Consider the following 26,224-nt stretch of genomic DNA (forward strand, 5'->3'; position numbering starts at 1 on the left):
TAACACGATCTTGATCATTGTAGCAGGTTGTCAGCTGTAACATAAAGCCCACACTGTAATATTAAATGGGTTGTTCATTTTTATATTGACAGCCTGTCCTCAGGATAGGCAACCAAAATCTGATCCAGGGGAAGGTGGTTCCGACACCCTCCACCCCTGCCGATCCGGTTTTCCTGAGTAGCTTTGGTGCTGTAACCACACAGCTCTGTCCATTAGGAGGACATTTCAGGAGATATGGCAAGTATAGCCCTGTAAACGAGTCCCAGGCCAATTTAGAGTGAGTACCCATTTGTCTAATGAGAGCTGAGCTCTTGCTGTAATGTACAGGACTAGAAGAACCACCAGTTCTGACCATTTAACCATTTGATCTCTGTGGTCACTTGTGATATTCTTTTTGACTGGATCACCAGTGACACAATCGTGGACCGGTTTATCCCAGTATAAGAAAGATTTCAGCACTTCTATAAAACCATCTTCTTCTTTATTGAATTTTCATAAGAGCAGTACAATGTGGGTTCACTCTACGCGTTTCAAGCTCCTTCTGAGCTCTTGTTCACGTTACAAGAGCTTAGAGGTAGCTCAAAACGCGTAGGTGAAAAATAATAAAGATCACATTGTACCACTTTTATCAAAATGGAATAAAGAAGAAGATGGTTTCAGAGAAGCACTTTTGTATCGTAATTGCCACTGGTCGATGTTTCTCAAGTGCGAAAGGCGGCCGGTATATGAAGTGGAGCAAAGATGGTGAGGAACCATTACTGTTTTGTAATGCAAGTTTGTTGTATCCCAGTATAGGGAACCTAGAAAGGCGGTCTATTCAGTTAGCCTGTTAGGGTGCACTAAATGTTGCCCTAACCACAGCCACCATGGTGATGGATCATGTGACGGTCCATGTGATGAGCGTAGTGATGTCATCAAAGGTCCTATTCCTCACAGAACAAGACAGAAGAGATGCCGGCTGCACGAACAAGTGGATTAAGCGGAGTTAAAATTTTTTTTATTTCTTTTTAACCCCTCCAGCCCTATTTTACTTGCCATTCTGTATTCAGAATGCTATTATTTTCCCTTATAACCATGTTATAAGGGAAAATAAAAATGATCGGGTCCCCATCCCGATTGTCTCCTAGCAACAGTGCGTGAAAATCGCACTGCATCCGCACTTGCTTGCGATTTTCACGCAGCCCCATTCATTTCTATGGGGCCTGCGTTGCGTGAAAAACGCACAAAGAGGAGCATGCTGCGATCTTCACACAACGCACAAGTGATGCGTGAAAATCACCGCTCGTGTGCACAGCCCCATAGAAATGAATGGGTCCGGATTCAGTGCGGGTGCAATGCGTTCAACTCACGCATTGCACCCGAGCGGAAAACTCGCCCGTGTGAAAGGGGCCTTAGGAGTAACAGCAACACCCCTATTGCTCCTAGAGGCTAATTTGCATATATAAAAATAAAATAAAAAATTCTCACCAATGCGGGCACATATGAACATGGGACCAACACAGATGTCTTCAGCTGCCAAGTGCACATGTAACAGGTCAGCCAGTGTCATAGGTACAAAACTGATGACAGAGGCCCTTTAAGGGTGGGCTCACCTAATGTTTTTGCTATTTTTTTTTTTTTTTTTACAATAGAATTCTATGGTGAACGGATGCCACTGTATGCCATCAGTCTGAGGCATCCGTTAGCATATACGTTTTTTTTTTTACACGTAAAATGGACGGCAAAAACGTGATGTGAACCCACGCTTAGGGGTTAAAATCAATCCCAAAAAGAATACTGTAGCAATAGAATTTCTTACTAGAGACTCGGATTCTGAGAGAATTGTTAGATCTTGCAATCCATGCAGGAACGGAAAACGATTTGTAATCGTTAAACAGATCCGAACTTTGTCCTGAGCAAATATCAGCGGGTCTTTGTCCTCGTCCCCCGTACTGTGAATGCCATGGCGGTATCTTTCCGCTTTGTATTCTGTGCAGAAAATTTATGAAAGGAGTATTTACTAATAATAAATAACAATAACAACAACAATAATAATAATAATAATATGTACAGCGTCCATGTTAGGACATCCCTACCCCCCGGCCACCACCGCTCACTAGGGAGTATGGGGTATTGCATTCACTGCCAGCAAGCAGAGCTGTTAGAACATGTCTTTATACAATAGTTAAAGGGGTACGCCAAAGAAAAACATTTACTGTAGGTGCATCTGTATGAGAATGACATGGATAAGCCAGTGCAGGTCTCCCATATGGCATCAAAAAGTTGCAGAAGCCCCATTTTACTCTTTGTGAACAGACCGATTTAAAACTATTAATGACAGAATTTAAATTTTTCTTGGGTCAACCCCTTTATAATTTGACCACCCAGTGGTCATGAAGCAGGGATATGTAATCACATCCTATGATGAGAATACCCCTTTAAATAGGTTGCCCGGGTGTTTAATATTGATGACCTATCCTCAGGATAGGGCACATAGTATAGTGGCTGTGCTCGGTATTGCAGTCCAGGCCATGTCATTTAAAGAATGTGACGTCACACCTAGATAGAGGACGAGGTGCTCTCTGGAGCATGGGGCTCTTCAAAACAGCTGATTGGCGAGTGCCGAGAGTCAGACCTCTACTGATCAGGTACTGATTAGGGCTGAGCGAATCGCATAAAACTTAGTTTCAATACTGTACGGAGCAAGCGCTGTATTGGCTCTGATGAGACGAAGCTATTACTTTGCGAAAAGTCTCGCGAGACATCGCATAATAGCTTCAGAAATAGATTTATACTGTAAAATTTTTTACCAAATTCGGGTTTGGTTCCAAGGTACCTTTTGGAACCGAACCAGAGTTCGGGAAATGTTTTTTTACAGTACAAATTAAATAGTCTTGCGAGACTTTGCAAAGCAATAACTTCGGCTCATCGGAGCCAATACATTCTAATACTGTACGGAGCTCCTGCTCTGTACAGCATTAGAACAAAGTTTTATGCGAATCGACTTCGGATGTTTCATCCAAAGTAGATTCGCTCATCCCTAGTACTGATGACCTATCCTGAGGAAACACCCAGACAATGGATGACGTAACTTACCTGCATGAACAGGCTTTAGATCTGGATACTTTTTAAGGAATGATTTTTGGAACAAGAACTCGAGGAAATGTTGTGCACTGATGTCCTTCTCCTCTATCCAGCACAGACATTCGTACACCACGCGATGGTCTTTCCTAGTGTCTCCTTGCAACTCCTGTGACAGAAGCAGATTATTCACCTGGTTGGGTCATACTTCCAATATAATACAAGTCCCAAATGGGCATCCCACTGAAAACAATGTAAGCTGTTGCAGTGATCAGCAGGTATCATGTAGCAAAGCAGTGGACAGCCATCTACTGGGGAAATGTAGTATTACAAGGAAAAAAAGCAGCCAATGTGTAATCGGGTATTTTATGGTCATGCATTTCTTCAGAGAACCTCTTCAACTTTGTCCAGTCTGTATGCAAACTGTATGGAAATGTCAATTTAGCGTTTTTATACATCACCATTTTCAAGATCTCTACTTGCTGTCAGCAAAAGGAACAACGCGACAACATATTTACAGATGGAGATGGAAAACCAAGCTGATGGATTGCATTAGTTTACACAGTGACCTAGGAGCTAAACACAGCAGCATAATTATTTCTTCTCTGGAGAGAGTTTGCTACAATGTATCATTGTGGACAAAATGTGTGTTTGCCCATAGACTAGGAAAGGCGAGAGAGATGTCCTATTGTTTTGCTAGGCTCAGAAGGGACTGACTAGACTGATACACTGTAACAATCTCATTTTTTGAGCAGGACAAGGTAAGGCGAGTTTTCAATCCAAGAACATAAACAAGAATTTCTATTCACTGACAATAAGCAGAGATCTTGAAAATGGTGAGAAGTATGGGAGGCTACAAAAAAACTGAAAGGTCACTTTAACCAGGGTTTATAAATCTCCCCCCCCCCCCCCCAAGTGGTCATCCTTACCAAAGCCTCTTCTTCAGACAGGATGCCGCCATCCTTCAGTTTGTTCAGAAAGTGACAGCTGTCAGTTATTGCTAGACAAATCGGGACCTTTGACTTGGCATAAAACCACTCGATGCCCGCCATGGTTACGCTGTCCTCATCCTTGGTGCATTCTGCGAAGAGAACAATGTTAGTGTAGGAGCTGCAGACGCAGATGTAAAGTATTTTATACTAAAAATATTTAAAAAGGGAATCTGTGAGCAGTTTTGACCATGCTAAACTGCTGATCGCACTAGTCCTGCACTGCAGTACAGTCAACAATTCACTACTTAAAAAATAAATCAAACGTTTTAAAATGTTTACCACAACTCTTTGTAGACTGAAACATGGCCGTCGGGTTGTCTCAAGGAGACCACATACTTTAGAAAACATTCTGTCACCTAGTCTGTTACCTTCCGTCTCACATGCCGTACACCAACCCAGCTCCACCATACGGGTTTCTACACGGTAGATGGGGGTCACAACTATGCAAAGGTGCAAATAGTGTGGGGGGAAGCGGACGCAGTATAGAGGCACCAACCAGTTTTAAAAACCAAAAGTTCAGTATTTATTCACACGTTAGAAAGTTCACAGAACAAAAAAAAAACAAAAAAAAACACTTTCAAGCAAAAAAGTCACCTTGCAGTATTGGTGTCAGTTCACACCATGCGGCCTGTTCTGCCAACAAGAGTCCATCAGCAGGCTTTAGTTGGCCCGTTTCCCCTCACATGGGTCTCAGCCCTCCTCCCCGGCACAAGCCTCAGATCCCAATACAGAGATCCCCTGACCTTACCTGACTGCTAATTAGTCCAGCAGCACATACTGGGAGGAAAATACCTGCCTCCACATACAACTCCCTTTAGGCCTCTTGCACACGACCGTTTGCATTCCGTTTTTTTGCGGAACATCTGGCCCCTAATAGAACAGTCCTATCCGTGTCCGTTATGCGGACAATAATAGGACATGTTCTAGGTTTGAACAGAACGGAAATAGAAGGCATACGGAGTACCATATGTTTTTTTTGCGGATCCATTGAAATCAATGAATAAAGGAGATACTCCAGCTCAGCTCGGGTGAAGTTATAATGACTTTATTCCAGCGATTTAAAATTTCCATATAACAAGAAGTGTAAAGTAACGTGTTTCAGACCTCCAAGACCTTCCTCATGACAAACACAAAAGTGAAATGGGAGCACCCTCAGATATATCCCCTGCTAACCCCAGGTTAATGAATATCACCTGGGAGAGGGAGATATCGGAGGGCGGTCCTGCAATAGCTTTGATTAAAATACCTACAAGCCAAAAAACGAAAAGAGACCGCCGGGGTATAAATTCTAACATTAAAATAATATGTAGAACCAAGTGTTCACCAGTCATCAGGGTAGATGTATATACAAATAGAGAACAGCAGTATATTATCATATTCCATATTGCAAAATAAGATCGTGCCGTTTATTTAATCCCTCTGGTTGGCGAGATCCAAGTTGGACGATCCAGAAGGCTTCTCGATTGAGAAGTTTTCTTCGGTGATTTTAGCAGAAAATTCTTGACTGTATTGTGTGACAAAGTAGGTGGCACGTGTTTTACAAGCAGTACTATCAGGATGTCCATGTTCCAAAGAGGACTTAGGGAAAACTAAGGAGTGTCTATGCCAGAGACCATTTTTTTATGGTCCTTATCAATGGTTCTGTATACGGGGAGCAAAAAACAGAATGTAAACGGAAAAACGTGTGCAAGAGGCCTTACCGTGTCACAATAGTTACAACATTAATGATTACATTCATTGTAATTCAGAATACGTAGTAGGAATCATCCAGTGTGCTCACTCAAAGTAACAACATCTACCCAGGACACATCCAGGAGACTCCAGGTTCGAGCATTTAAAAAAGGTCCCATGTTCATATTATTTTATACAATATATGCAAATGAGTCTCTAGGAGCAACGGGGGTGTTGTCGTTACACCTAGAGGATTTCTCAGCAATTGCCACGCCCTCTACTTTGATTGACAGGGCTCTGCGTTATGAGGTTTTCACTGACTAGCCCTGTCAAAGTGGAGCAAGTTGCAGAGATAGCTGAGCCGGCGGGCGGTGATCGGAACAAGGTGCCTGCTCAAATCATTGAGCAGGCACCTCGGCTAAATGCTCGGGGGGGGGAATCCCGTGACACCCCCGTGTCGGCGATCAATTCAGACCTGCGGTTTGCGGCTTTTACCTGGTGCGGCGGCGCCATCGGGTCCCCATGGGGCTGTGGGGGGGACCAGATGGCATGGAAGGCAGCGCGATGCCTTCCTGAGGCATCTGCGCTGCCTTCCGGTGACTAGCCTGTGAGATCCTGCCCCCTGGATCTCACAGGCCGGAAGCTGTAGGAGTAATACTCACTGTATTACTCATACAGCCAATGCATTCCAATACAGAAGTATTGTAATGCATTGTAAAGGATTAGACCCCCCAAAAGTTCAAGTCCTAAAGTGGGACAAAAAATAAATAAAAAAAGTTGAAAAAAAATAAAAGGTTTTCCCCCCAAAAATTTAAAGTTTCAAGTAAAAATAAACAAAAACATCATTTTCCCCAAATAAAGTAAAAAAAAATAAATAAAAAAAATAAGTATACATATTAGGTATCGCCGCGTCCGTATCGACCGGATCTATAAACATATCACATGACCTAACCCCTCAGATGAACACCGTAAAAAATAAAAACTGTGCTAAATAAACCATTTTTTTGTCATCTTACCGCACAAAAAGTACAACAGCAAGCGATCAAAAAGGCGTTTGCCCACCAAAATAGTATCAATCTAACAGTCACCTCATCCCACAAAAAATGAGCCCCTGAGACAATCGCCCAAAAAAAAAAAAAAAAAAAAAACTATGGCTCAGAATATGGAGACACTAAAACATAATTTTTTTTGTTTTAAAAAAGCGGTTATTGTGTAAAACTTACATAAATAAAAAATTAAAAAAGTATACATAATTGGTATCGCCGCGTTCGTATCGACCGGCTCTATAAAAATATCACATGACCTAACCCCTCAGATTAACAGATAAAAACTGCTAAATAAACAATTTTTTGTCATCTTACATCACAAAAAGGCCTCTTTCACACTACAGTATGTCCATTTCAGTGTTTCGCGTTCCGTTTTTAACGGATCCGTAGTTCCGTTTTTTTGGTTCCGTTGTGTTTCCGTTCCGTTTTTCCGTATGGCATATACAGTAATTACATTGAAAAAATTGGGCTGGCCATAACATTTTCAATAGATGGTTCAGAAAAAACGGAACGGAAACGGAAACGGAACGGAAACGGAAGACATATGGATGCATTTCCGTATGTGTTCCGTTTTTTTTTGCGGACCCATTGACTTTAATAGAGCCACGGAACGTGATTTGCGGCTAAATATAGGACATGTTCTATCTTTCAACGGAACGGAATGCATACGGAACACATTCCGGTTTTTTTGCGGAACCATTGAAATGAATGGTTCCGTATACGGACCGCAAAACGGAAAAAAAAAAAAAACGGTAGTGTGAAAGAGGCCAAAGTGTAATAGCAAGCGATCAAAAAGTCACACGCACTCCAAAATAGTGCCAATAAAACAGTCAGCTCATCCCGCAAATATCATACCCTACCCAAGGTAATCGCCCAAAAACTGAAAAAATTATGGCTCTCAGACACTAAAACATGATTTTTTTTGTTTCAAAAATGAAATCAGTGTAAAACTTGCATAAATAAAAAAGGTATACATATTAGTTATCGCCGCATCCGTGACAACCTGGTCTATAAAAATATCACATGATCTAACCTGTCAGATGAATGTTGTAAATAACAAAAAATAAAAAAAAACGGTGCCAAAACAGCTATTTCTTGTTATCTTGCCTCACAAAAAGTGTAATAGAGCAACCAAAAATCATATGTACCCTAAACTAGTACCAACAATACTGCCACCCTATCCCGTAGTTTCTAAAATGGGGCCACTTTTTTGGAGTTTCTACTCTAGGGGTGCATCAAGGGGGGCTTCAAATGGGACATGGTGTCAAAAAAAAAAAAAAAAAGTCCAGCAAAACCTGCCTTCCAAAAACCGTATGGCATTCCTTTCCTTCTGCGCCCTGCCGTGTGCCCGTACAGCGGTTTACGACCACATATGTGGTGTTTCTGTAAACTACAGAATCAGGGCCATAAATAATGAGTTTTGTTTGGCTGTTAACCCTTGCTTTGTAACTGGAAAGAAAATTATTAAAATGGAAAATCTGCCAAAAAAGTGAAATTTGGAAATTGTATCTCTATTTTCCATTAATTCTTGTGGAACACCTAAAGGGTTAACAAAGTTTGTAAAATCAGTTTTGAATACCTTGAGGGGTGTAGTTTATAGAATGGGGTCATTTTTGGGTGGTTTCTATTATGCAAGCCTCGCAAAGTGAATTCAGACCTGAACTGGTCCCTAAAAATTGGGTTTTTGAAAATGTATGAAAAATTTCAAGATTTGTTTCTAAACTTCTAAGCCTTGTAACATCCCCAAAAAATAAAATATTCCCAAAATGATCCAAACATGAAGTAGACATATGGGGAATGTAAAGTAATAACTATTTTTGGAGGTATTACTATGTATTATAGAAGTAGAGAAATTGAAACTTGGAAATTTGCAATTTTTTTACAAATTTTTGGTAAATTTAGTATTTTTTTTTTAATACTTCATTGTACCAGTGTCATGAAGTACATACAATATGTGACGGAAAAAAACAACTCTCAGAATAGCCTGGATAAGTCAAAAGGAGTCCCAGGCTATGAGCTGTGCGCTATGATTGGCCAGCGCTGCAGCAAGGGACAACCCTAATACAAAAACTCCGCCCAGTACAACAGAGGGAGCTGCAGACACCGGAGCCTATACCGGGCAAACGGAGCAGCGCCTAGACATACTAGTAAGTGCAGGGGGACCCCTGGGCGCCGCTCTACCCACTGATATAGTTAGGTTTTTAGTGTTTAAACTAGTGAAAGGTCCTCTTTAAAGTGACTCTGGTCAGATTTGCAAAAAATGGCCAAGTCCAGAAGGTGAAATAGGGCAGAGCCCTTAAGGGGTTAAAACATAATTTTTCTCAGAAATGCGGGCACATATGAACATGGGACCAACACAGACGCCTTCAGATTCCAAGCGCACATGTAACAGGTCAGCCAGTGTCATAGTTATAAATCTGCTGACAGATGCTCTTTAAGCCCATGGGCATCTATGGGGGGCAATTTTTTTAAAATTATTTTTGTAATCATTTTTGATTTGGTGTTTATTAAAGATTTTCAACAGTTTTTCCTCTATAGCTCTCACTTTCAGTTAATTTGCAGCCTAGCAGGCTCTATGCTGTTATAAGGGTTACAGATCCAGCTCTTAGTACCCTGACAGCTCATAAACACTCATTATAGGTAAAACCCTTATCAATTTGATAAGAATTTAGCTTAAAGGGCTTTTGCCATCACATACAATGGGGGCATATTGCTAGGATATGCCCCCATTGTCTGATAGGTGCAGGTCCCACCTCTGGGACCCGCACCTAAAACGAGAACGAAGCAAAGGAAATTAATGGAGGGTGCACTGTGCATGCGCAGCCGCCCTCCATTCATTTCAATGGGGACGCCGAAAATAGCCGAGCGCTGGCTCGGTTATTTCTATCTGCCCCTTAGAAATGAATGGGAGCAAGGGCAGTGTGTGCGCCGTGGGCCCCCATTCACTTGTATGGGAGCAGCGCTTGGTGGTGGATGGACCCTGGGAAACCCGGGTCCTCCAGCCACAGCTCTCCCCGCTCCGTTCTACTTGGGACCCGAACCCATCAGACCATGGGGGCATATCTTAGCGATATTCCCCCATTGTATGTGATAGGAATATCCCTTTAAATAAGTGTTTATGAGCTGTCAGGAGTTCAGAAATAATGGCTACAGATCCAGCCGACAGAGCAGCTCCCTGATAGATTCAGTGTGAACAGAGCCTGCAAAGGCCCTGAAAGTGAGAGTTTTACAGGAGAATCTGTTGAAATTATTTAATAAAGAACAATTGAAAAAATAGGTTTTAGCCCAAAATGAGTAAAATGCAATCATTTTGAAAAAAAATTGCCCCAAAGCCTTTAAATTTGGTTTTCGGGAGGGACAAAATATTTCAAGCGTAGCTCGGCATTTCATTCAGTATTTTCATTTCCCTTTAAGTAAGAGGCAGAGCGACAGATCCAGCTAACAGATTTAGCGTGAAGCACAGCGCCTGCTAGTCTGCAGAGGCACCGAAAGTGAATATGTAGAAGAACGGGTTGAAAATCTTTAATAAAGTCCAACTGAAAAATTGCCACTGCCCTGATACCCATCTATTGCAGTTCCACCGCTCCAGCAGCATGCCCGGGTGCCGGTGTCCTGTGTGTCTGTTGGTGATATTCTTCATTAAACCTCACCTCATTTCTGAAGTATTGCAAGGGTGAAATCCTCCTTTGGTTCTGTATGCCCCCTGGATCTCACAGGCAGGAAGCTGTAAGTGTATTACACAGTTTAATACACTTACAGCCAAGGCATTACAATACAGATGTATTGTAATACATTGGAGAGGGGGGGGGGGGGGGGGAAATCAGACCCCCAAGAGTTGTGGAAAAGAAAAAAAAGTTTAATAATAAAGTTAATAAAGTTTTGCATAACAAAAAAAAATAAAAATAAAAATACGCCAAAACAGCCACTTTCTGGTCACCTTCCCTCACAAAAAGTGTAACACCGAGTAATCAAAAAGGCTTATTTACCTCAAAATGGTACCAATCAAATTGCCATCTCCTCCCGCAAAAAATGAGCCACCACATAAGACAATCACTCAAAATAAAAACCAATGGCACCTGCAAACCAATCCATCAAAATCTGCACTGCAAAAGCCATATGGCGCTCCTTCCATTCTGAATCCTGCCATGTACCCCCACAGCAGTTTACCACCACATACTGTATGTTTACCGCCAATCTTGTGTGCATCCGTGTTCTTTCACGGACCCATTGACTTGAATGGTCCGTGAACCGTTGTCCGTCAAAAAAAATAGGACAGGTCATATTTTTTTGACGGACAGGAAACACGGATTACGGATGCGGCTGCAAAGCGGTGCATTTTCAGATTTTTCCATGGACCCATTGAAAGTCAATGGGTCCGCGAAAAAAAAAAAACAACGGAAAACGGCACAACGGCCACGGATGCACACAACGGTCGTGTGCATGAGGCCTTATGAAGTACAATGTGCCACGAGAAAACAGTCCCAGAATGGCTTAGATAAGTAAAAGTGTTCCAAAGTTATTACCACATAAAGTGACATGTCAGATTTGCAAAGAAATGGCCTGGGCAGGAAGGTGAAAACTGGCCCGGGGTAGAAGGGGTAAATTATGCATCAAGTCGGGAGAGGCAGAATATTTCAAGTCTAGCTCAGCATTTTATTACATGTCTCAACAGATCAGTAACTTACTTCAAGTGTTAGGCCTCTTGCACACGACCATATGTATTTTGCGGTCCGCAAAAAACGGATCCGCAAATACGGATTACATCCGTGTGCATTCCATATTTTGCAGAACGGAACAGCTGGCTCCTAATAGAACAGTACTATCCTTGTCCATAATGCGGACAATAATAGAACATGTTCTATTTTTTTGCAGAACAGACATGCAGAAACAAAATGCAAACGGAGTACCGGAGTAAAAAATGAAACTGTCATGTAAAGAAAATACGTTCGTGTGCAAGAGGCCTATGAAAGTCAATTCATAGGAGCAAATCTAATATCAAGAACGGAGCCCCGCAAGTGAAGGAGGGCGCACTGCGCATCCGCATCCGCCCCCCATTCATTTTCTATGGGGCTGGCGAAAATAGCCGAGCACTGGCTCGGCCATTTCCGTCGGCCCCATAGAAATGAATGGGAACGGGGGCCACGCATGTGCGGATGTTCCCATTTACTTCTATGGGGAGCCGGCTTGGTGGTGGCCGGACCAGAGTCCTCCAGCCACCACCTTGCGGGGCTCTGTTCTCGATATAGGTGTGGCTCCCAGGGGTGGGACCCACACCTATAAAACAATGGGGCATATCCTAGCTATATGCCCCCATTGTCCATGATGAGACAACCCCTTTAATAGATGCCAGTAACGGACAACGTATCCTTCATATCTGTTACATGCGGACATTTTTTTACTGCCATGACTAGGAACACATACCTGGTTCAAAATGCGTAAGTCGGATTTACACTTCACTATGTATTTGTTATTGTGGATTTTTAAGAGACGCAAATAAAATTAAAAACTGCCTTTTATCAGGTACCGAATTGCATTGCACTTTTTGCAGTGGTGGCTTGGAGTTGAGGAGGAACCGTGTATTGGATACAAGGACTCAATGGGAAGTAGGCCCTCTTTTGCCCATTGTGCTGACAGCACTAGGTAGGTGCTGTAAAGAGCAGGACAAACATACATTTAGTGAGGCTTTTACGATCAGGATTTGTGTGAATATGAACTTTCAGGATACATTAACACGACGGACTACGGAGACAATGTGAGTTTTTCATGACCATTTTGCATCAGTGTGGGAATCCATTTCCTGATTTGACACCCTATCATATGGTACATAAAACTTAAAGGCTATGGACACTTTTGGGGGCATTTTTTATTATTGCATTGTACTCATTTTGAGCTAAAATAATTTTTTGCAATTGGTCTTTATTAAAACTTTTGAGCACTTTTCCCTGTACAGCCTTGAGATTCTCTAGTACTCCAGGCTCTGTATTTTAAATGTTTCCCGTCAGGCAGCTCAGCTGACGGCTCCTTATCTCGGACCTTATAAACACTCATTATAGCTCAATCCTTATCTTACCGATAACAATGTGGCTTAAATAAGTGCTTATGACGTCTTAGTGAAAGTAAAAGTAGGATTCAGTTAACACTTTGACAGAATTGGTCTTTATTAAAAAAAAAAAAAAATTGAACCAATGATTTTTAGCCCAAAATGAGTAAAATGCAACCATTAAAAAAAAAAAGCCTCCAAAAAGGTGTACATAGCCTTTAACTTTTAATAAAAACAAGAAATAATAACTTTCATCAGCATGGGGGTCACAAACACAAAGGGGGTCATTATTAGGAGTACTTCTGGCACAGATTTTAGCGCAATCTGCGACTTTTCCCCACTAACGCCAGGTGTAAAAAAGTAGGAGGGGAAGGGGACATGACAGGCATAGAAAATGGTCTAAATGTAAGACAGCAAGGGAACCCCAAAGACATACTGGTAGAAAACTTAGATTAGAAGGCAAAAGTCGCCCCACTCGTGATGGGGCCACTTGCACCACCCACCTGCCAAGAAGATGAGGAGGCAGCCATGACACTTACTACCTCCTGGCTCCGGCGGGTTATTTGCCTCATCATCATACTTTGTGTGTTTATGGCCGCCATGCTGATGAACATCATCACTTCTTTTTATTATACGCTGAAAAACTCCCTTTAAGGCCTCATGCACTCGACAGTATTTTTTCACGGTCCGCAAAACGGGGTTCCGTTTCAGTTTTTTGGATGATCACCAGACATGAAGTGAAAAAAAAATAAAAAAAAAATCGAAAAAGTCAAGTTTGCCTTGCAAATGATAGGAAAAAACGAACGCGGATGACAATCTTGTATGCCTCCGTGTTTTTTCACGGACCCATTGACTTGAATGGGTCCGCGAACCGTTGTCCGTGAAAAAAAACTGAAGAAAAAGAAAGAAAAAGAAAGAAAAAAAAAGAAAGAAAAAGAAAGAAAAAAAAAGAAAGAAAAAGAAAGAAAGAAAAAGAAAGAAAGAAAGAAAAAGAAAGAAAGAAAGAAAGAAAGAAAAAGAAAGAAAGAAAGAAAGAAAGAAAGAAAGAAAAAATTATTTTAGCATTTATCAAACTGGTGTAAAAGTAGAACTAGCTCAGTTGCCCATAGCAACCAGATTCCAACTTTCATTTTTCACAGCTCCTTTGGAAAATGAAAGGTGGAATCTGATTGGTTGCTATGGGCAACTGAGCTAGTTCCACTTTACACCAGTTTGTTAAATGGCCACATACAGTTAGGTCCATATATATTTGGACAGAGACAACATTTTTCTAATTTTTGGTCTGTACATTACCAGAATGGATTTTGAACAGAACAATTCAGATGCAGTTGAAGTTCAGACTTTCAGCTTTAATTCAGTGGGTTGAACAAAATTATTGCATAAAAATGCAAGGAACTAAAGCATTTTTTTAAACTCAATCCCTTCATATCAGGGGCTCAAAAGTAATTGGACAAATTAAATAATTGTAAATAAAAGGTTACATTTCTAATACTTGGTTGAAAACCCTTTGTTGGCAATGACAGCCTGAAGTCTTGAACTCATGGACATCACCAGACGCTGTGTTTCCTCCTCTTTAATGCTCCGTCAGGCCTTTACTGCAGCAGTTTTCAGTTGCTGTTTGTGGGCCTTTCTGTCTGAAGTTTAGTCTTTAACAAGTGAATGCTCTATTGGGTTCAGATCCGGTGACTGACTTGGCCATTCAAGAATATTCTACTTCTTTGCTTTAATAAACTCCTGGGTTGCTTTGGCTTTATGTTTTGGGTCATTGTCCATCTGTATTATGAATCGCCGACCAATCAGTTTAGCTTAGCTCAGACCTAAGTTAGGCTGTGCAGTCATGTGTCCTGTGCAGAGTTGTTCAGTTCCTGGTTTAGGTGAATCCAGACCACTGCAGATGAGCTCAGGTAAATCCAAGTGGGAGTTCAGTTGAATGCAGTTCTCTCATGAGCCTTCAAGAAAGCAACAGCCATGTAGCTGAATATCTGGAGGGAGGCCCCTTCCTAGCCTCTCAACTCTGTCCCCGTCGGTTCCATAACCCAGGGTTAAGGTCTGCAAGTATTCTTCCTAGAGGTGAGCAATCCACTCCTATAGATCGCTCTTCCAGGGTGACCAATGTCTAAACTATTATCACGTTTATGCAAGACAAAGGATTAGCGAGATGGTCATAACCTGAGGACTTATTAAGCACCTTTGTAGTAGGTGTAGGAGATAGCATCTACATCTCCAGTTTAAATCCTGAGGACAGTCAGGCCAACTGTCAGAACAACATTGGAATAGAAGTGTCAGGATTCAGAAAAGCACCTTTTTATTCAAGGATTAGGATCAGGCCGGAGTTGTTACCAGTGAAGGACTTTTCATTATTACCAGCCTAGTCTGAGCAGTAGCCTTCTTATGTATTACAAGAGCCTGTACTTCATTGAGGATTTGCATTTCCCTTTCCCCATATGTATGGGAGATTGTGCTTAATGCCGGATTATATCAAGAGACTGTTTAATGCCTATGGATGTTTTGCTATCAAGAGTCATCATCAGTAAAGTGCCATTTGGAGTTTCACCCCGTTTGCCTCAGACTCAATTCCTCTATTAACACTATAGTAAATGGTTGTACCTCCATCCAAAAGGTACTGGTGTCATGATTACAAGGGACCTTGCCACTGGCACATTAATACAGACCACCATGGGGCACCTCAAACCACCATCTGGCCAGTGTCCCTTACACCAGAGCGTGCCCCAGAGAATCTTTGTGCTGTTCTCCTTTTCACTTACGCAAGCCTGCCCAGGGACGACATAACCGTGAGTAACCAGAACTGTATTTACCTCGGCCCACCTATTGCTCACACCGTGACCTCACACATAATTCCCCTGCTAGGTCTGGCATACCGCAAATGTTCTTCCAGAAGATGTTTTTTTGGAAAAGTCCAATCTAGCCTTCTTATTCTTGAGGCTTATGAGTGGCTTCCACCGTGCAGTGAACCCTCTGTATTTATTTACATGCAGTCTTCCTTTATGGTAGATTTGGATATTGATACGCCTATATCCTGGAGAGCGTTGTTCACTTAGTTGGCTGTTGTGAAGCGGTTTCTCTTCACCATGGTGATTATTCTGCGATCTTCCACCACTGTTGTCTTCCGTGGGCGTCCAGGTCTTTTTGCATTGTTGTCACCAGTGCTTTCTTTCTTAGGATGTACCAAACTGTAGATTTTGCCGCTCCTAATAGTGTAGCAATTCTCGATGGGTTTTTTCTGTTTTCGCAGATGAAGGATGGCTTGTTTCACCTGCATGTAGAGCTCCTTTGACCGCATGTTTACTTCTCAGCAAAATCTTCAAAATGCAAGCACCACACCTCAAATCAACTCCAGGCCTTTTATGTGCTTAATTCAGAATAAAATAATGAAGGAATTGCCCACACCTGCCCATGAAACAGCCTTTAAGTCAATTGTCCAATTACTTTTGGTCTCTTTAAAAACAGGGTGTCACATGTAAAGGAGCTAAAACTCCTAAACTCTTCATCCAATTTTAATGTGGATACCCTCAAATGAAAGCTAAAAGTCTGGACTTTATGTCCATTATATAACTATAACTTGAATATTTTATAGTAAACAGGTAATACAAATGTTTGTGTCAGTGTCCAAATATATATGGACCTAACTGTGTATATATTGCCCCTCCTGTCTATAACTGTACAGTATATTGTGACACAGTGAGAGGTTTTGTCTGGCAAGGCAGGTATTTTCCTCGCAGCATGTGCTGCTGGGCTGATTTACAGCCAGGTGAGGTCAAATACCGGACCGGATTTTAAGTGCCGGTCCGGGTTTTGGCAGCACCTGGTTGTCCTTAAATAGGCAGGTGGGCTCAGAAGCGAGGTCTCCGTGTTGGGATCTGGGAGCCTTGTGTCTGGATGAAGGCTTGCTACTAGTGTTGAGCGAACTTGTGTTAAGTTCGGCGTCTAAAGTTCGAGTTCAGGTTATCGAAGTATCCCGTTATGGATTCTAAATTCCGTTATGGTCCATGGTAGCGGAATCCATAATGGGATACCTCGATAACCCGAACCTTAGACGCCAAACTTAAAACACAAGTTCGCTCAACACTACTTGCTACCTGTTTGGCATGAAAACAGGTTGGTGCTGCTATCAGCAAGGACTCTGAGGCAGAATTGCCACATGGTGTGAATTAACACCAACACCGCAAGGTGACTTTGTTTGATTATGACTGCTTGTTTTGTCACTTGCCTAAAGTGTGAATAAAACACTGAACTGTTTGATCTAAAGAACTTGTTGTTGCCTCTATACTGCGTCCGCTAATCCTGTGTACCAGAGCGAAACCCCACAATTTGTGGAGGACGCGGGCACGAGCAGTGAGGCAGGCGTGAACGCCAACTTTTTGGGTATCTGCATTTTTTCAGGCACAGTTGTATGTCGTACATTAAACCAGAGAAAAGCTACCCCGTGACCAGTGGGCTGAGGTCATCGCTCTGTTCCTGGCATCAGATTCCCAGCAGGTGTATTTCGACTTGCCGGACGATCAAGCGGCCGACTACCAGAAAGTCAAGGGTGAGATTCTGGCAAGACTGGGGGTGAATGTGTTGGTCCGGGCCCAGCGGGGGCATCAGTGGGCGTTCAACCCGGCTGAGCCTGCAAGACCCCAGTATTATAACTTACTTTACCTCTTGCAAAAATGGCTACAGCCTGACATGCAGAGTCCCACTGCTATGCTGGATCGTATGTTAGTTCACTTAAATATGATGATCCAGTAGACGTACTGCTCAAAATTATGTTTAACTGCCTATCTAAAGTACGTTAAAAACACTTTATTCAATAATGTTAAAATAAAAATCTCCACACGAATAGGCTTGATAGGGTGAATTGGAATATGTCAGACTATTATTATGCCGATTAGTAAAAAACACCCTACCACAAAAACTCCTTTATGTTTAGGAGTATGTAAATATTAGGTATAAATCCTCTATTAATCGAAAAGGATGTTTCTCACACTGCACATTACAGGGCTGTGTGGACCCTTAAAACAGTGTTGTGTTGGATCCCGCACAGGGATGGTTGATCCCTAGTGAGTTCAAATCAAAGAGACTCCTTTATATTTAGGAGTATATGATTAGGTTGAACAAATCATACAATGATCCTAAAGGGATATCAATAGCACTGTATATACGGGGCTGTAGACCCCTTAAACAGTTACTATACAGGAACCTACACTTGGAGGATTTGTCACTATTAGGCCTCATGCACACGACCGTATTTTTTCACGGTCCGCAAAACGGGGTTCCGTTGGTCCGTGACCGTTTTTTCGTCCGTGGGTCTTCCTTGATTTTTTATTGTAATATCATTGGTGGCCAGTGTGCGGCCTCCCCTCTCCCCCCCCCTTCCGATCATTGGTGGCAGCGGAGAGTTCCGATCGGAGTCCCAGTTTAATCGCTGGGGCTCCGATCGGTAACCATGGCAACCAGGACGCTACTGCAGGCCTGGTTGCCATGGTTACTTAGCAATATTACAATATTAGAAGCATCATACTTACCTGCTGCGCTGTCTGTGACCGGCCGGGAGCTCCTCCTACTATAAAGTGACAGGTCTGTGCTGCGCATTGCTTAATGATCTGTCACTTACCAGTAGGAGGAGCTCCCGGCCGGTCACAGACAGCGCAGCAGGTAAGTATGATGCTTCTACTATTGTAATATTGCTAAGTAACCATGGCAACCAGGCCTGCAGTAGCGTCCTGGTTGCCATGGTTACCGATCGGAGCCCCAGAGCGATTAAACTGGACTCTGATCGGAACTCTACGCTGCCACCAATGATTGGGGGGGGGGGGGGGCGCACACTGGCCTCCCCCAATGATATTAATACAATAGAGGGGGGGGCGCACACTGGCCACCAATGATCGGGGGGGGGGGGGGGGGGGGGGGGAGGCCGCACACTGGCCACCAATGTTATTAATACAATAGAGGGAGGGAGGGGGGCCGGGGGAGGCCGCACACTGGCCACCAATGATATTACAATAGAGGGAAGGGGGCCGGGGGTGCCCGCACTGGCCACCAATGATATTACAATAGAGGGAGGGGGGCCGGGGGTGCCCGCACTGGCCACAAATGAAATTAAAACTGGGGAGGGAGGGGGTCTGCCCCCTGCTGCCTGGCAGCCCCTGATCTCTTACAGGGGGCTATGATATGCACAATTACCCCTCAGGTGCAGCACCTGAGGGGTTAATTGTGCGGATCACAGCCCCCTGTAAGAGATCGGGTGCTGCCAGGCAGCAGTCATGTACACAGTTCGTAGTATATTCTAACTAAAAGCGTCCCCATCACTATGGGAACGCCTCTGTGTTAGAATATACTGTCGGATACGAGTTTTCACGAAGTGAAAACTCATCTCTGAAAAAGCTTTTATGCAGACGGATCTTCGGAAAACTCTAACCCTATGTGCGATAGGGTTAGAGGAGACTAAGTACCTGGGGTATGTCATTGGGCGCGGAGTCATCAAACCCCAAGTGAACAAAATAGAGGCGATATTGGCTCCGACCTGTTACCACTAGGCAAATAAAGTCATTCCTGGGAATGGTGGTGGGCTATTACATGAGGTTTGTTCCCCACTTTGCTACTCTATTAGCACCCTTGACAGGACTCATTCGCTGGGATGATCTGGCAGAAGAGACTTTCTCCGCTTTGAAGTCGGCCCTCTGCGGGTCCCCGGTTTTGGTGATGCCCGACTTCAAAAGGGAGTTTATAGTACAGACCAATGCCTCCAAAGTAGACCTCGGTGCTGTACTGTCTCAGGAAGTCAACGGGGAGGAGCATCCCGTTGTCTTCCTCAGCGTAAGCTCACCCCAGTCGAGACCCGGTATAGTATAGTGGAGAGAGAGTGCCTGGCTATTAAGTGGGCACTAGAATCCCTTCACTATTATTTATTGGGGAGAAAATTCCCGCCTGGTGACTGACCACTCCCTTCTCAAGTGGATAAGCAAGGCCAAGGACAGAAATGCCAGGGTCACCCGATGGTTTCTTTCCCTACAAAACTTTAAGTTTTCGGTGGAACACAGGGCAGGCCGGTTACAAGGAAACGCGTATGCCCTGTCCCGGGTACACTGTCTGGCGTGTGTTCACCCCCTCAGGGTTGAACAAAGGGGGGGAATATGTGACACAGTGAGAGGTTTGGTCTGGCCAGGCAGGTATTTTCCTCCCAGCATGTGCTGCTGGGCTGATTCACAGCCAGGTGAGGTCAAATACCGGACCGGAGTTTAAGTACCGGTCTGGGTTTTGGCAGCACCTGGCTGTCCTTAAATAGGCAGCTAGGCTCAAAAGCAAGGTCTCTGTGTTGGGATCTGGGAGCCTGGATGAAGGCTTGCTACCTGTTTGGCATGAAAACAGGTTGGTGCTGCTATCAGCAAGGACTCTTTGAGGCAGAATGTGCCGCATGGTGTGAATTAACACCAACACTGCAAGGTGACTTTGTTTGATTATGACTGCTTGTTTTGTCACTTGCCTAAAGTGTGAATAAAAACACCGAACTGTTAGATCTAAAGAACTTATTGCTGCCTCTATACTGCGTCCACTAATCCTGTCTTACAGAGCGAAACCTCACAATATATATCACCTTTCATGTTTATAACTGTACAGTGTGTGTAATTATATTATGGTCCCATGTTCATATGTGTCCACATTGCTGAGAAAAATGATGTTTTAATATATGCAAATGAGCCTCTAGGAACAACGGGGGCGTTACCGTTACTCCTAGAGGTTCTGTTCTCTCTGCAACTGTATAGTACAACTGCAATATGGTGGTATTATTTGAGCCCTTTATACGAGTATTATTTGAGCACTGTGTATGGTGGTATTTAAAGAGGATATTTCATGGGTTTAGACATTATAAAAATAACTTGCAGGTTATGTAGGGCATAGTGCAGGGATGTAATATTGCTTACTAGTTTGTCTGGGCGCCACCCGTTCACTTTTCCTGCCTGGTATGCTAATGAATAGCATCGGTACAGGGAGGAGTGGACTGCCCTGTTTCTCAGTGGGCGTCTCCTTCTCCCTGGCTGTAGCGCTGTCCAATCACTGCGCAGAGTGTCACAGCCAGGGAGGAGTTTGTGCACTGTATGGTGTTGAACGCTGTGTGGGGGTGGGGGAAGGTGATTTGAGCACTTAACAATGGTATAATTTGATCACTGTTTTGCCGATCAGCTGTTTGAGAAGGCATCAGCGCTTACAGTAGCCCCATGTTTCCAGCAGGCCACCTGACATAGCCGTGACGTCACTGGGCCTGCGGGAAGCAGCGAGAAAGCCACCGTGCTACTGTGAGCGCCGCTGCCTCCTCAAACAGCTGATCAGCGGGGGTCCTGGGTGTCAGACCCCTGTTGATCAGATGCTAATGACCTATGCAGTAAGAAGCGGCACCATGTGAGCACTGTATGGCGGCACCATGTGAGCACTGTATGGCGGCACCATGTGAGCACTGTATGGCGGCACCATGTGAGCACTGTATGGCGGCACCATGTGAGCACTGTATCCTGTTACATTGTGGCTGTGACATTTTCAATTGCAAAATTTTACTGCTTAGCAGGTCTCTATTTTGAGCTATTTTTCCTAAATGGGGTCCTTAGAGTCATTTTGCCAGTGGGCTCTCTGGAGAGCTTGAATGCAAATGTTTAGTCACAGAAGACGCGGCCGTCGCATGACAGACTCCATAGTCATCTGGAGATCAAGTTCAGTCCAAGCAAGCAGCAGGGTTCCCGGATGGCACTGGAGTATTATTTTTACATTTTCCTTTGGAGACCCCAAATCCTGAGACAGGTGTTACCCAGCCCTCATTGTTTGCCTGCTCTCCATCGGTATGAGAAAGGAGCGGAATGCATTCTGGCGCACTCCGTTCTGTTCAGTTATGTTTTGTCTCCATTGACAATGAATGGGGACAAAACGGAAGTGTTTTTTTTTTCCCGGTATTGAGACCCTATGACGGATCTCAATACCGGAAAATATAAACGCTAGTGTGAAAGTAGCCTTATGCCAAGTTCACACCTGCGTTTTCCTCTGCATGCACAACTTTTTTGTCAGGTTGAAGGCCGGCATGCCATAAAGCTGCTGGATCCCCGCCAGATCCCATTATAGTCAAAAGGAACCAGAAGTGAACGTCATTATCCGGCTAGGCTGGATCCGGTGAACTTCACGGGCTGTTCCTGTGCCGGAACAGACTGACGGATTTGTAAACGTAGATGACACAACATCTGCATGGAGCTTGTATGTTCTCCCTGTGTTTGCGTGGGTTTCCTCCCACACTCCAAAGACATAGGCTACATGCACACGAACGGCTTGCGGATAGGATGCAGACCCATTCATTCCAATGGGTCCACAAAAAAATGCGGACAGCACACCGTGTGCTGTCCGCATCAGTATGCCTGTTCCATAGCCCCTCAAAATTTTTTTAATAGAACATGTCCTATTCTTGTCAGTTTTAGGCATGGTTACAATGGATCCGCAAAAAAACCAAACAAAAAAAAACAATGGCATACGGATGTCATCCAGGCAGTGGCGTAGCTATAGGGGTCGCAGCGGTCGCAATTGCGCCCGGGCCCCTAAGTCAGGGGGGCCCATAGAACCCCCCAGAAGAGATGGAGTAAAGCGGGCCCCGCAAGTGGTTTTCTATTAAGTGCGGCGGCCCGCCTATATTTTGGGTGGCTGCGCTTGTCAGCGCGAGACCCGTGACCTCTGCGGCGAGTCTCGCGGGATCACAGCAGCCAGGAATGACGAGCCCGCCGGCCGCCTCAGCCCTCAAGTGAAGAGAGCAGAACAAACAAGAGTAGGAAGTTTTTGTTTTTTTAATGTAAAAAATGGCAATACAACTGCGTCCGGCTTCATACGGAGGGGGGACATGAATGGTGATCAGTGGTGCCGTGCGGCAGTGTGTCTGAATTCAGAAGGGCCCGGACCGGCCATAATAGGGCAGCAAATAATGAGGGGCAAATATCGAAATGTATAGAGGGAGTGGGCGGGGGCAACATGAAATATAGTAAGAGTCTCACTATATTGAATTTTGCCCCCATTCCCTCTATACATTTTAAATTTTTTGCCCACAGAGTATTTCATTTTGCCCCCTCATTATTTGCTGCCCCTGGCTGCCCTCATATGGCCGGCGCGGGCCCCCCCTTTCTGAATTCAGACACACTGCCGCACGGCACCACTGATCACCATTCATCCCCCCCCCCCCCATCCCTCATATGAAGCCAGTGTGTGCCATACATTCAAAAATAAATAAAGAATACTCTAGTGACTTCATACAGAGGGGCAGAGGATGGCGGGGGGGGGGGGGGGGGCGCTGGTGGCGGAGGCCCCAATTCAAAGTTTGCCCTGGGGCCCATAGAACTCTAGTTACGCCCCTGCATCCAGTTTTTTTTTTTTTGCGGATCGCAAAACACATACGATCGTGTGCATGTAGGCATACTGATAGGGACCTTAGACTGTGAGCCCCACTGGGGACAGTGTGATGCGGAATATATAAGCGAGTAAAGTAAATTTACTAGGCGAATAGCAGTACATCAGATTTAACAAATGTAACTCTTTCAAAATGTTGCACTCTCACTCTAATTGGGGTGGTGTAAAAACCAGAGTAACAAATCTAGACAAATGTGTTCTACTAAGAGGCTTCTGGTTTATCAACATTTGATACATTTGGCTCAAGTTACGGCAAAGTTGACTCAAGCAGGCGGGAAGTGGGCGGTTAGCTAGGGCAATTAGTGCCACTGTAAAAAGTTCACTCTAGGACAGGTGGTGTAAAGGAAAAGGTGTAAAAAAGTTTGAGTGGTAATGTATTAGGCCTTTTGCACAACAACGTTGTGTGCCCGCGGCCGTATTGCGGCCCGCATACGGCTGGTCCGCAATACACGGGCTCCGGCCCATGTGCACACCACATCACGGATGTGGACCTATTCACTTGAATGGGTCCGCAATCACGGACATGCAGAACGGGAGCATGGATCGGAACCCCACAGAAGCACTACGGCGTGCTTCCGTGGTGTTTCTGTCCGTGCCTCCGCACCGCAAAATAGAACTTGTTCTATTTATTTTTTTTTGTTGCGTACGGAGCACGGACCCATTCAAGTTGAACGGCTCTCAATCCGTACCGGACGTTGCCCGTGCATTGGGGACCGATGGAACGGACGGATGCACAAGGTTCGTGTGCAAAAGGCCTTAGGCTACATGGTGACATGTGTCACAGAAAAGCTACGCAACATTTTTTATAAAGCTAGTCAATGGTGTCTCACCGTGACACGACTTTCGCAAAAAAAAAAAAATCCATCCAATTTGCGTCGCAGTGCGACACCATTGACTGTCATCATAAAAAAAACATTGCGCGACATTACATAGACGCATGTACAACAATGTACTTGTACCCTTTTGTCGCGTGATACATATTGCCATGTAGCCCCGCAACTTTTTGAAGACTTCTTTCTGTGACAAAGTTGCAAAACGTCACATGCCATTTGTTACACAAAATCCCTATTGATTTTTCAGTCTAAACTCTAATCCTATTTATTACAAAAGGTTCCGTCAATTTGCACTTTTTGCAAAAAATAAATAAACAAACAGTCGCAATGATAAATCTGGCTAAACATTTTTAGCTCCGCTAACAAAACATCTGTCCGCCTCTTATAAAATGCCAACTCCCGGGCTCGGTGCAAACCCACCCTCAACATGGCGCATTGGATACATTACCCCACCGCAGGAGCATTTATAGACAAAAGTGCTAGGTCGAAACGTGCAACATTTACTAAATTTGACAAAAAGTTCGTCAACAAGCAAAACTGACTTCAAACTTCACGTTTCATTTCTTCACTGTTTTTAAGAGATTCCCTTGCTGTCAGTGAATGGGAACACTCGTGCATACAGATATATCCAGGCTTGTAAAGCAGAGCAGTGTATACAGCGTATACTTACCTCCAGGGACCAGAGAGCCTTCATGTGTCTGCAGGAGGAAGTGGAATGCAGTCCTGTGACCTCCGGAACCAGTCTCTGCTTGTTCTTCCGGCTGCTTTCAGCTTTCTTGTTTCTCTCTGTGTCTGGCTTTAGCCCATGTGCACACAGTAAGACGGCCTCCTGTATATGAATAGAGAGGGACAGGAAGGGTGTGAACACTGATGAGCAGCTGCACACGGTAGAGCACGCCCTCCTTGCCTCTCTGGGAAGTCCCTTCCGTACGGCCACACGTTCACTGGTTTGGCTTCCATAACCGCCTGCAGAAGCCCGACTGTGTAGCCGTACCCTTAGGCTAAATGCGCCTGATCAGGATTGTGTGCGGATTTTAGACGACGATTTGCATGCAGAGCACCATAACTCATGTACATTGTATTCTATGAGAATTTGAAAATTCTCATGCACACAATGCAGATTTTTTTCAACATGTGGTGCGGATTTAAAATCCGCAGACAGTCAATTTTTTCTTTTCTTTTTCCTGACCGGATTTTCTCCATTCACTTCAATGGGGAGAGTAAAATCTGCCTGCGGAAAATCCGTACCAAATCCGCATGTAAATACGCACCAATTATTACGGATTTCCCTGCGAACACCTGTGGATTTAAATGCGGATTGCCCGCATATATAAATACTGAACGTGTGCATTTACCCTTAGGATATGGCTACATGGCGACATTTCATGTAATGGCGTCGCAATGCAAATCCAAGTCGGATTTTTTTTTGCGACTATCGCATGATGATACCATTGCAATACATTATATGAAATCTTGCACAACAAATGTCGCCATACCCTTTGGTGTCGCACAACTGTTCTGTGACCTGCTGTTGTACGACACGTCACCATGTAGCCTTACCCTTAGGGCGCGTTCACACAAACGTTTTTTTTTACGTTCCGTATACGGAACCATTCATTTCAAAGGTTCCGCAAAAAAAAACGGAATGTACTCCGTATGCATTCTGTTTCCGTACTTCAGTTTTTCCGTTCCGTTGAAAGATAGAACATGTCCTATTATTGCCCGCAAATCACGTTCCGTGGCTCCATTCAAGTCAATGGGTCTGCAAAAAAACGGAACATATACGGAATGTACTCGGTATGTCTTTCGTATCCGTTCCGTTTTTGCAGAACCATCTATTGAAAATTTTATGCCCAGTACAATTTTTTCTATGTAATTACTGTATACTGTATATGCCATACGGAAAAACGGAACGGAAAATTGGAATGTAACCCAGAAACACTACTGAAAAGGGCCCGTGAACACAGCCGTTGTCATTTTTGCAGTCTGCAAATTGCGAATCTGAAAAACACGAATACCGGCAGCGTGCATTCCGCATTTTGTGGATTGGTACGCCCTGCCCTCTATAGAACTGTCCTACTGACAAGAATATGACGTACTATTTTTTGCGGGGCCGCGGAACAGACATACGGATCCAGGATCCCCGCCGATCAG

The 26,224-nt window shown here is 44.0% G+C and overlaps 1 protein-coding gene across 3 annotated transcripts in view; it reads right to left on the reverse strand.

Annotated features, from left to right (window-relative positions):
- The window catches only part of LOC120990374 (sp110 nuclear body protein-like), an 83,020-nt gene extending 58,125 nt beyond the window's left edge, over positions 1-24,895 (reverse strand). For all 3 annotated transcript variants that reach the window (XM_040419143.1, XM_040419141.1, XM_040419142.1), the window contains exons 1-4: positions 24,741-24,895; positions 3,990-4,141; positions 3,076-3,229; positions 1,799-1,968 (exon numbers count right to left, since the gene is read on the reverse strand). In XM_040419143.1, coding sequence (XP_040275077.1) covers positions 1,799-1,968; positions 3,076-3,229; positions 3,990-4,112 — 447 coding nt within the window. In that variant the 5' untranslated portion in view covers positions 4,113-4,141; positions 24,741-24,895. The remainder of the gene's footprint in view (positions 1-1,798; positions 1,969-3,075; positions 3,230-3,989; positions 4,142-24,740) is intronic.
- Between the last annotated feature and the right edge of the window lie 1,329 nt (positions 24,896-26,224).

Source organism: Bufo bufo, chromosome 2 (assembly GCF_905171765.1).
Source record: "Bufo bufo chromosome 2, aBufBuf1.1, whole genome shotgun sequence".
Classification (NCBI taxonomy): Eukaryota; Metazoa; Chordata; class Amphibia; order Anura; family Bufonidae; genus Bufo; species Bufo bufo.